The sequence below is a fragment of the Lipophrys pholis genome, assembly GCF_963383615.2.
Source record: "Lipophrys pholis genome assembly, chromosome: 17".
Classification (NCBI taxonomy): Eukaryota; Metazoa; Chordata; class Actinopteri; order Blenniiformes; family Blenniidae; genus Lipophrys; species Lipophrys pholis.
The window spans coordinates 26,321,965-26,332,455 of record NC_137643.1 but is presented as its reverse complement, the minus strand read 5'-3'; the positions used below and the strand labels follow the sequence as shown (position 1 = coordinate 26,332,455).

Below are 10,491 nucleotides of genomic sequence, written 5' to 3'. Positions count from 1 at the left end.
ACCCCAACCCCTAACCCTCAACCCCTAACCATCAACCCCTAACCCTCAACCCCTAACCCTGAACCTCAACCCCAACCCCTAACCTTGAACATCAACCTGACCATAACCCTAACACCAACCTCTAACACCAACCCCTAACCCTGAACCTCAACCCCAACCTCTAACCTCGAACATCAACCTGACCATAACCAACCCCTAACCCTGAACCTCAACCCCAACCTCGAACATCAACCTGACCATAACCCTAACACCAACCCCTAACCCTGAACCTCAACCCCAACCCCTAACCTCGAACATCAACCTGACCATAACCCTAACACCAACCCCTAACCCTGAACCTCAACCCCAACCCCTAACCTCGAACATCAACCTGACCATAACCCTAACACCAACCTCTAACACCAACCCCTAACCCTGAACCTCAACCCCAACCCCTAACCTCGAACATCAACCTGACCATAACCCTAACACCAACCCCTAACCCTGAACCTCAACCCCAACCTCTAACCTCGAACATCAACCTGACCATAACCATAACACCAACCCCTAACCCTGAACCTCAACCCCAACCTCTAACCTCGAACATCAACCTGACCATAACCCTAACACCAACCCCTAACCCTGAACCTCAACCCCAACCTCTAACCTCGAACATCAACCTGACCATAACCCTAACACCAACCCCTAACCCTGAACCTCAACCCCAACCCCTAACCCTGAACCTCAACCCCAACCTCTAACCTCGAACATCAACCTGACCATAACCCTAACACCAACCCCTAACCCTGAACCTCAACCCCAACCCCTAACCCTGAACCTCAACCCCAACCCCTAACCTCGAACATCAACCTGACCATAACCCTAACACCAACCTCTAACACAAACCCTGACCCTTAACACCAACCCCAACCTCAACCCCTAATCTTGACCTGCAACATTAACCCTGAACCCTGACCTCTAACCTCAACCCCTAACCCTGACCCCTGACCCCTAACACCAACACTGAACCCCCCCACCCCTAACCCCAACCCCAACGTCTAACCATGACCCCTAAACTTAACCCCAACCCCTAACCATGAACCCTAACACCAACCCCAACGTCTAACCATGACCCCTAAACTTAACCCCAACCCCTAACCATGAACCCTAACACCAACCCTAACGTCTAACCTTGACCCCTAACTCTACCCTAGCTCAGATACACTTGGCTAATTTGCTAATTACTTGGTACTGTTTGCTGTTAGCTAATGCTAATTTCATGCTAGCTTAGCATTTTCTTTTACTATTTACAACTATTTCATGGAAATCAGTATGAAACAAACACATATAGGAAATATTATATGAACTAGAAAATACAAATACAATTAAAATAACAAGTACAACAACTTTCAAAGAAAGAAAACTGGAAGTTCTTGAACCACGACAAAGTGAAGGTGCTGACTCATCTGTTTGATCGCAACCTACGTTCAGCTGAGAGGAACTAAACAAACAGACAGCACCTGTACAGGTGAGCGTTGCCTGAATCCAGCGTGACAGCTGAAGTTTGAAGAGTTTACTTACAGCAGGAGGACAGACAGACGGTGAGGAGAGACAGACTGGTGAGGCAGGTGAGACGGCAGACTCAGCTAATCACATCACAGTGCGTGAGGAAGCAGACTCTGACCTACAACCCCGTACAGGGGTGTGGCGCAACAACGGCCCCACCTGGTTACCATGGAAACTATGGCTATACAAGCATGCTCCTACCTGCTGTGTGTGTCTGTACAACAGGTCTGACTCGTCACTGCTCAGTGTGTGTGTGTGTGTGTGTGTGTGTGTGTGTGTGTGTGTGTGTGTGTGTGTGTGTGTGTGTGTGTGTGTGTGTGTGTGTGTGTGTGTGTGTGTGTGTGTGTGTGTGTGTGTGTCCTGTGATGGATGACTCACCTGCCCAGGTGAACCAGTGACAGTCGGAGCTGGATAAACAGGTAAGGAAGCTGCTTTTGTCCATGGGTCAAATATCAAATATGTCGCTGAATTTATCAGTGGGATTATTCATGGACACTATAATTTATCTCGTTTTTTAATTTACATTAAGATAAAAAAAAAAGAAAATGTGGATATTGATTAAATGTCTATGTATTTATAACTGTATTAATGTGTGTGTGTGTGTGCGTGTGTGTGTATTTACTCCAAATCAGCAGGGGGCGCGAGCGCGCGCGCGTGTGTGTGTGTGCGTGTGCGTGCGTGTGTGCATGACGGACCCGGAAGTGATCACCGTGTTGATGTTTTTATGCAGCTCAGAAGGAAAATCGCCGCTTCGTGAGGAAACACACACAAACACACGGAAAGAGTAAGCGGTATCTGACTTCGTGTGTCACTGTCTCTCTCTCTCTCTGTCTGTCTCTCTCCCTTTCGCTCCCTCTCTCTGTCTGCATCTCTCTCTTCACCTGTCTGTCTGTCTCCCTCTGTCTCTGCCTATCTGTGTCTCCTCTCTCTGTCTGTCTTTCTGTGTCTCTGGGGACGTCCGAATGGTCCCTCCTAACTCCTTAACTATCGACTTTACCTTAACCCCTGGATGAAGTCACAGGGTTAAGGAAAGGTGGTAGGAGGCTTCCTAAAGGAGTTAGTGAAAGGTGTTAGGAGGCTTCCTAAAGGAGTTAGTGAAAGGTGTTAGGAGGCTTCCTAAAGGAGTTAGTGAAAGGTGTTAGGAGGCTTCCTAAAGGAGTTAAGGAAAGGTGTTAGGAGGCTTCCTAAAGGAGATAAGGAAAGGTGTTAGGAGGCTTCCTAAAGGAGTTAGTGAAAGGTGTTAGGAGGCTTCCTAAAGGAGTTAGTGAAAGGTGTTAGGAGGCTTCCTAAAGGAGTTAGGAAAGGTGTTAGGTGGCTTCCTAAAGGAGTTAGTGAAAGGTGTTAGGAGGCTTCCTAAAGGAGTTAGTGAAAGGTGTTAGGAGGCTTCCTAAAGGAGTTAGGAAAGGTGTTAGGAGGCTTCCTAAAGGAGTTAGTGAAAGGTGTTAGGAGGCTTCCTAAAGGAGTTAGTGAAAGGTGTTAGGAGGCTTCCTAAAGGAGTTAGTGAAAGGTGTTAGGAGGCTTCCTAAAGGAGATAAGGAAAGGTGTTAGGAGGCTTCCTAAAGGAGTTAGGAAAGGTGTTAGGAAACTTCCTAAAGGAGTTAGGAAAGGTGTTAGGAGGCTTCCTAAAGGAGTTAGTGAAAGGTGTTAGGAGGCTTCCTAAAGGAGTTAGGAAAGGTGTTAGGAGGCTTCCTAAAGGAGTTAGGAAAGGTGTTAGGTGGCTTCCTAAAGGAGTTAGTGAAAGGTGTTAGGAGGCTTCCTAAAGGAGTTAGGAAAGGTGTTAGGAGGCTTCCTAAAGGAGTTAGGAAAGGTGTTAGGAGGCTTCCTAAAGGAGTTAGTGAAAGGTGTTAGGAGGCTTCCTAAAGGAGTTAGTGAAAGGTGTTAGGAGGCTTCCTAAAGGAGTTAGGAAAGGTGTTAGGAGGCTTCCTAAAGGAGTTAGGAAAGGTGTTAGGAAGCTTCCTAAAGGAGTTAGGAAAGGTGTTAGGTGGCTTCCTAAAGGAGTTAGTGAAAGGTGTTAGGAGGCTTCCTAAAGGAGATAAGGAAAGGTGTTAGGAGGCTTCCTAAAGGAGTTAGGAAAGGTGTTAGGAAACTTCCTAAAGGAGTTAGGAAAGGTGTTAGGAAACCTCCTAAAGGAGTTAGTAAAGGTGTTAGGAGGCTTCCTAAAGGAGTTAGTGAAAGGTGTTAGGAGGCTTCCTAAAGGAGTTAGGAAAGGTGTTAGGTGGCTTCCTAAAGGAGTTAGAAAAGGTGTTAGGAGGCTTCCTAAAGGAGATAAGGAAAGGTGTTAGGAGGCTTCCTAAAGGAGTTAGTGAAAGGTGTTAGGAGGCTTCCTAAAGGAGATAAGGAAAGGTGTTAGGAGGCTTCCTAAAGGAGTTAGGAAAGGTGTTAGGAAACTTCCTAAAGGAGTTAGGAAAGGTGTTAGGAAACCTCCTAAAGGAGTTAGTAAAGGTGTTAGGAGGCTTCCTAAAGGAGTTAGTGAAAGGTGTTAGGAGGCTTCCTAAAGGAGTTAGGAAAGGTGTTAGGTGGCTTCCTAAAGGAGTTAGAAAAGGTGTTAGGTGGCTTCCTAAAGGAGTTAGTGAAAGGTGTTAGGAGGCTTCATAAAGGAGTTAGTGAAAGGTGTTAGGAAGCTTCCTAAAGGAGTTAGTAAAGGTGTTAGGAGGCTTCCTAAAGGAGTTAGGAAAGGTGTTAGGAGGCTTCCTAAAGGAGTTAGGAGGCTTCCTAAAGGAGTTAGTGAAAGGTGTTAGGAGGCTTCCTAAAGGAGTTAGTAAAGGTGTTAGGAGGCTTCCTAAAGGAGTTAGTGAAAGGTGTTAGGAAGCTTCCTAAAGGAGTTAGTGAAGGGTGTTAGGAGGCTTCCTAAAGGAGTTAGGAAAGGTGTTAGGAGGCTTCCTAAAGGAGTTAGTGAAAGGTGTTAGGAGGCTTCCTAAAGGAGTTAGTGAAAGGTGTTAGGAGGCTTCCTAAAGGAGTTAGTAAAGGTGTTAGGAGGCTTCCTAAAGGAGTTAGGAAAGGTGTTAGGAGGCTTCCTAAAGGAGTTAGGAAAGGTGTTAGGAAGCCTCCTAAAGGAGTTAGTAAAGGTCTTAGGAGGCTTCCTAAAGGAGTTAGGAGGCTTCCTAAAGGAGTTAGGAAAGGTGTTAGGAGGCTTCCTAAAGGAGTTAGTGAAAGGTGTTAGGAGGCTTCCTAAAGGAGTTAGTGAAAGGTGTTAGGAGGCTTCCTAAAGGAGTTAGGAAAGGTGTTAGGAGGCTTCCTAAAGGAGTTAGTGAAAGGTGTTAGGAGGCTTCCTAAAGGAGTTAGTAAAGGTGTTAGGAGGCTTCCTAAAGGAGTTAGTGAAAGGTGTTAGGAGGCTTCCTAAAGGAGTTAGGAGAGGTGTTAGGAGGCTTCCTAAAGGAGTTAGTGAAAGGAGTTAGGAGGCTTCCTAAAGGAGTTAGTGAAAGGTGTTAGGAGGCTTCCTAAAGGAGTTAGGAAAGGTGTTAGGAGGCTTCCTAAAGGAGTTAGTAAAGGTGTTAGGAAGCTTCCTAAAGGAGTTAGTAAAGGAGATCACGGTGGTGAGGCAGTCAGACTTTCACTTAGTGACGTCATAATAAAGCGACGGCGGCTCTAGTTAGTGACGTCTGCCATGGTGGGGAAAGAACTACAAGTTTCTGAAAATGAACTACAAAAAGTTCCTCTGGGTTCTAGATGATTTCAAGTGGTTCTAGGCAGATTATTGCTTTGGTAACTTACATGATCTGCTCCTTTTTCAGTCATCCTGAGTTTCCCTGAACGCTCCGATGAGCGGGTTCCTTTAAATGTTGTCACCGCAAGGAATTGTGGGAGAACATGAGCTGGTCTCCTTTGGTAAAGGAACCATCAGTGGTTCCTAGGCTAAAGGAGGTTCTAAAGGAAGCATCAGTAGTCCCTATGCTAAAGGAGGTTCTAAAGGAAGCGTCAGTGGTTCCAAGGCTAAAGGAGGTTCTAAAGGAAGCATCAGTGGTTCCTAGGCTAAAGGAGGTTCTAAAGGAAGCACAAGTGGTTCCTAGGCTAAAGGAGGTTCTAAAGGAACCATCAGTGGTTCCTAGGCTAAAGGAGGTTCTAAAGGAAGCGTCAGTAGTCCCTATGCTAAAGGAGGTTCTAAAGGAAGCGTCAGTGGTTCCAAGGCTAAAGGAGGTTCTAAAGGAAGCATCAGTGGTTCCTAGGCTAAAGGAGGTTCTAAAGGAAGCACAAGTGGTTCCTAGGCTAAAGGAGGTTCTAAAGGAACCATCAGTGGTTCCTAGGCTAAAGGAGGTTCTAAAGGAAGCGTCAGTAGTCCCTATGCTAAAGGAGGTTCTAAAGGAAGTGTCAGTGGTTCCTAGGCTAAAGGAGGTTCTAAAGGAAGCATCAGTGGTTCCTAGGCTAAAGGAGGTTCTAAAGGAAGCACAAGTGGTTCCTAGGCTAAAGGAGGTTCTAAAGGAAGCATCAGTGGTTCCTAGGCTAAAGGAGGTTCTAAAAGAAGCACAAGTGGTTCCTAGGCTAAAGGAGGTTCTAAAGGAAGCATCAGTGGTTCCTAGGCTAAAGGAGGTTCTAAAGGAAGCATCAGTGGTTCCTAGGCTAAAGGAGGTTCTAAAGGAACCATCAGTGGTTCCTAGGCTAAAGGAGGTTCTAAAGGAAGCGTCAGTAGTCCCAATGCTAAAGGAGGTTCTAAAGGAAGCGTCAGTGGTTCCAAGGCTAAAGGAGGTTCTAAAGGAAGCGTCAGTGGTTCCTAGGCTAAAGGAGGTTCTAAAGGAAGCATCAGTGGTTCCTAGGCTAAAGGAGGTTCTAAAGGAAGCATCAGTGGTTCCTAGGCTAAAGGAGGTTCTAAAGGAAGCATCAGTGGTTCCTAGGCTAAAGGAGGTTCTAAAGGAAGCAACGAGCCTCCTTTCCTTTGCTTATTGAGGATTCAGACAGTCCTTATCATGGCCGCCACATAAAACCCTTCCGGGGTGAAGGAGGAGTGATAGAGAAGGAGACAGGAGGGACAATTCGGATGCACCCTCTGTTTCTCTCACTGTCTCTCTCTCTCTCTCTCTCTCTCTCTCTCTCTCTCTGACCCCCCCCCCCCCCCCCCCCCCGTGTCCCCCCGTCCCCCCTCTCAGACATGTCGGGGCTCCAGACTCTGAGGAGCTTCATCAGCCAGCGTCTGTCTGCGGCTCTGGACGAAATCCTGGGCCAGCTGGACTCTTCAATCCGGGACTGTGAGCTGGAGATGGAGCAGCGGCAGCGCCACCTACTGGAGGAACTGCGAGCGGCCGACAGGAGGCCACAGACCGCAGGTAGGATCACACAGTGGTGTTACACCTGATCTGGTAACTGTGCTAACTGGTGTCTCGTGTCTCCATAAACATCAGCAGGACTGTTCCTGTCTGAGGAAGATGCTCTATAATCTGGATGTTAGAGGAGGAAGATGCTCTATAATCTGGTTGTTAGAGGAGGAAGATGCTCTATAATCTGGATGTTAGGACGAGGATGCTCTATAATCTAGATGTTCGAGGGGACGATGCTCTATAATCTGGTTGTTGGGGAGATGCTCTATAATCTGGATGTTGGAGGAAGATGCTCTATAATATGGATGTTAGGACAAGGATGCTCTATAATCTAGATGTTAGAGGAGGAAGATGCTCTATTATCTGATGTTAGAAGAGGAAGATGCTCTATAATCTGATGTTAGGGGAAGAAGATGCTCTATATTCTGGATGTTAGAGGAGGAAGATGCTCTATAATCTGATGTTAGGGGAAGAAGATGCTCTATAATCTGATGTTCTTCTGGAACAAACACATTTATGGACTGATGACAACGTCTCTTGCTCCTCCAGATGTTTTCTCATGTGTTTCTCCTGCAGATGTGCAGCAGCTGCTGAGCAGGAAGGAGCAACTGAGGAGGACCTGCATTCTGGACCAGCAGGAGGTTCGTCCCATCAAGGAGGAGCCGGAGGGGTTCTGGGGGAGTCTGGATGCAGGTCCAGCGCCGGAGGCCGAGGTCACCCAGTTCACCTTCAGCCCCGTAAAGAGCGAAGACGAAGACAAACCCGAGTTGTTGCAGCTTCAACTCAGCACAGCCTCCGTGGAGGAAGACCACGGTGGACCAGCAGGATCCGGTCCTGGACCGGGGACCGAGGTCGGTTCGGCGGACTGGAGGTCCGCCCTGGACAGCGAAGCGTCCAGTGAGTCGTTCAGTCAGTGCAAATCGTTCCGCTGCTCGGAGTGCGGGAAGCGGTTCGGGTTCAAGGGCCAGCTGCAGGCCCACATGAGAGCTCACACAGGTGAGAAGCCGTTCAGGTGCCCGGTGTGCAGGAAGTGCTTCTCCTGGAGCGGCCGGTTGCAGAAACACATGCGCATCCACACCGGCGAGAAACCCTTCACCTGCTCCATCTGTGGGAAGACCTTCAGCGAGAGCGGCAACCTGAAGGTGCACATGAGGATCCACACAGGTGAGAAGCCGTTTGAGTGCTCGGTCTGCGGGAAGAGCTACACCCAGAGAGGGAACCTGAAGCAGCACATGCTGCGGCACCGCGCCGACACCGCCTTCAGCTGCAGCGTGTGCCACCAGAGGTTCACCCGGGTCTACCAGCTACACCACCACCAGTGTGAACCCTCCACGCTCCACCACGGCCCAGGCCCAGACAGGACCGCTGAGACGAGACAAGAACCCCAACCAGTCCTGGCGGGAGACCAGCAGACCGCTCGCTGCCCCGCACACGAGGGCGACCACAGCGACATCCACCTCAGCTGCTCGGGCTGCGACCTCTGCAAGAAGTCGTTCAGCTGCTCGGAGTGCGGGAAGCGGTTCGGCTTCCAGGGCCAGCTGAAGGCCCACATGAGAGCTCACACAGGTGAGAAGCCATTCAGGTGCCCCATCTGCGGGAAGTGCTTCTCCTGGAGCGGCCGGCGGCAGAAACACATGCGTATCCACACCGGCGAGAAACCCTTCACCTGCTCCGTCTGCGGGAAGACCTTCAACGAGAGCGGCAACCTGAAGGTGCACATGAGGATCCACACGGGTGAGAAGCCGTTTGAGTGCTCGGTCTGCGGGAAGAGCTACAGACAAAAAGGAAGTCTGACGCAGCACCTGGAGATCCACCGAGGCCACCACTGACCCCCCCACTGACCTCAGGCCTCCGGGAATCAGTGTTGACATCAACTGTCTCTTTGGCGAGACGGCGGCGGGGCTTCATCTTCTCGCTCTGAGGTCGGTCCATCGAAGCATCTTCTCGTGACGTCCTTTAGTGTGACTCCTGCTTCTCTCACTGTTCAGCAGAAAGACGACTCGCTTCGCCTCGGTCCTCTGGGAGGAGTAGGTCCAGCAGAACAGAGAAGCTCCAGAACGTTCCTCCACTTCATCGTCCGAACGTCAGACCCCAGGCCTGCAGGCTGGACTGACCCGGAACACGATCACACAGCTTCATGACCACAAACACTGTTTAGTTTAGACTTTTGTGCTGATTTCTGATTATTACAACAGATCACAGGCCAAGCCGAGAGGAGCTGTTGTCATGGTAACCAGTGGTGTGCGTATATTTACTCTCTGAATATTTGTGCTTCTAGTTTTGATCTGCAGAATGAATTATTTCAACAGTTTGCAGCAGGTGTTCTTCAGAGAGTCGGAGGGGGCGTGGCCTGCAGCCTCCCACGAAGCTGAAATAAAGAAGTATAAGAAGCAGCCTGAGGTCTCAGTATTCTGCTTTCAGGCTGACGAAGACACCTCCGATCCAATAGGGGGCGATAAGAAGACCAAAGTCAAACAAAAAGAGTGAAGTGGAGGTGGACTTCCTGGCTCAATCAGACGTATCTCAGTAGACAGACATCGGGACCGAAAGGTCCCTCATATCTACTCATCTATGGACTTTATCTTAAACCCTGGATGACGTCACGGGGTTAAGGAAAGGTGTTAGGAGGGTTCCTAAAGGAGTTAGTGAAAGGTGTTAGGAGGCTTCCTAAAGGAGTTAGTGAAAGGTGTTAGGAGGCTTCCTAAAGGAGTTAGTGAAAGGTGTTAGGAGGCTTCCTAAAGGAGTTAAGGAAAGGTGTTAGGAGACTTCCTAAAGGAGTTAAGGAAAGGTGTTAGGATGCTTCCTAAAGGAGTTAGTAATGGAGTTAGGAAAGGTGTTAGGAGGCTTCCTAAAGGAGTTAGGAAAGGTGTTAGGAGGCTTCCTAAAGGAGTTAAGGAAAGGTGTTAGGATGCTTCCTAAAGGAGTTAGTGAAAGGTGTTAGGAGGCTTCCTAAAGGAGTTAAGGAAAGGTGTTAGGAGGCTTCCTAAAGGAGTTAGTGAAAGGTGTTAGGAGGCTTCCTAAAGGAGTTAAGGAAAGGTGTTAGGAGGCTTCCTAAAGGAGTTAGTGAAAGGTGTTAGGAGGCTTCCTAAAGGAGTTAGTGAAAGGTGTTAGGAGGCTTCCTAAAGGAGTTAGTGAAAGGTGTTAGGAGGCTTCCTAAAGGAGTTAGTGAAAGGTGTTAGGAGGCTTCCTAAAGGAGTTAGTGAAAGGTGTTAGGAGGCTTCCTAAAGGAGTTAAGGAAAGGTGTTAGGATGCTTCCTAAAGGAGTTAAGTAAAGGTGTTAGGATGCTTCCTAAAGGAGTTAGTGAAAGGTGTTAGGAGGCTTCCTAAAGGAGTTAAGGAAAGGTGTTAGGAGGCTTCCTAAAGGAGTTAGTGAAAGGTGTTAGGAGGCTTCCTAAAGGAGTTAGTGAAAGGTGTTAGGAGGCTTCCTAAAGGAGTTAGTGAAAGGTGTTAGGAGGCTTCCTAAAGGAGTTAAGGAAAGGTGTTAGGATGCTTCCTAAAGGAGTTAAGTAAAGGTGTTAGGATGCTTCCTAAAGGAGTTAGTAAAGGTGTTAGGATGCTTCCTAAAGGAGTTAAGGAAAGGTGTTAGGATGCTTCCTAAAGGAGTTAGTGAAAGGTGTTAGGAGTCTACCTAAAGGAGTTAGTGAAAGGTGTTAGGAGGCTTCCTAAAGGAGTTAGTGAAAGGTGTTAGGAGGCTTCCTAA

At 48.3% G+C, this 10,491-nt stretch overlaps 2 protein-coding genes across 26 annotated transcripts in view; one reads left to right on the top strand and one right to left on the bottom strand.

The window, feature by feature from the left end:
* Positions 1-1,800, bottom strand: part of LOC308122645 (bcl-2/adenovirus E1B 19 kDa-interacting protein 2-like protein) — an 8,268-nt gene extending 6,468 nt beyond the window's left edge. For 10 of the 20 annotated variants that reach the window (XM_080484624.1, XM_080484611.1, XM_080484626.1 and 7 more), the window contains exon 1: positions 1,561-1,702. The gene's annotated coding sequence lies outside the window, so the exon portion shown is untranslated. Of the gene's footprint in view, positions 1-1,560 lie in introns of all 20 variants that reach the window. The other 10 variants (XR_013936157.1, XM_080484613.1, XM_080484618.1 and 7 more) reach the window with 7 other exon arrangements.
* On the top strand, positions 1,491-9,186 carry LOC308122647 (uncharacterized protein). Of its 6 annotated transcripts, XR_013936160.1 has the most exons (5): positions 1,942-1,964; positions 2,178-2,329; positions 6,624-6,800; positions 7,368-8,713; positions 8,780-8,824. XR_013936160.1 is itself a non-coding variant. In XM_080484633.1 (4 exons), exons 3-4 carry the CDS (start codon positions 6,626-6,628, stop codon positions 8,618-8,620), a joined length of 1,428 nt encoding a protein of 475 aa, XP_080340759.1. In that variant the 5' UTR covers positions 1,491-1,964; positions 2,276-2,329; positions 6,624-6,625; the 3' UTR covers positions 8,621-9,186. The 6 variants fall into 6 exon arrangements, 4 of the variants coding, with proteins under 4 accessions (XP_080340759.1, XP_080340757.1, XP_080340760.1 ...); XM_080484633.1 differs by having other exon boundaries at positions 1,491-1,964; positions 2,276-2,329; positions 7,368-9,186; XM_080484631.1 differs by having other exon boundaries at positions 1,783-1,964; positions 7,368-9,180.
* Positions 9,187-10,491: the final 1,305 nt, after the last annotated feature.

What these genes read in the sequence shown, in the direction of transcription:
- LOC308122647 (XM_080484633.1), top strand. Translation starts at nt 6,626, where the DNA reads ATGTCGGGGCTCCAGACTCTGAGGAGCTTCATCAGCCAGCGTCTGTCT. An exon ending in CAGGAGGCCACAGACCGCAG is followed by an intron (nt 6,801 to 7,367) that starts GTAGGATCACAC and finishes TTTCTCCTGCAG; the next exon opens with ATGTGCAGCAGCTGCTGAGC.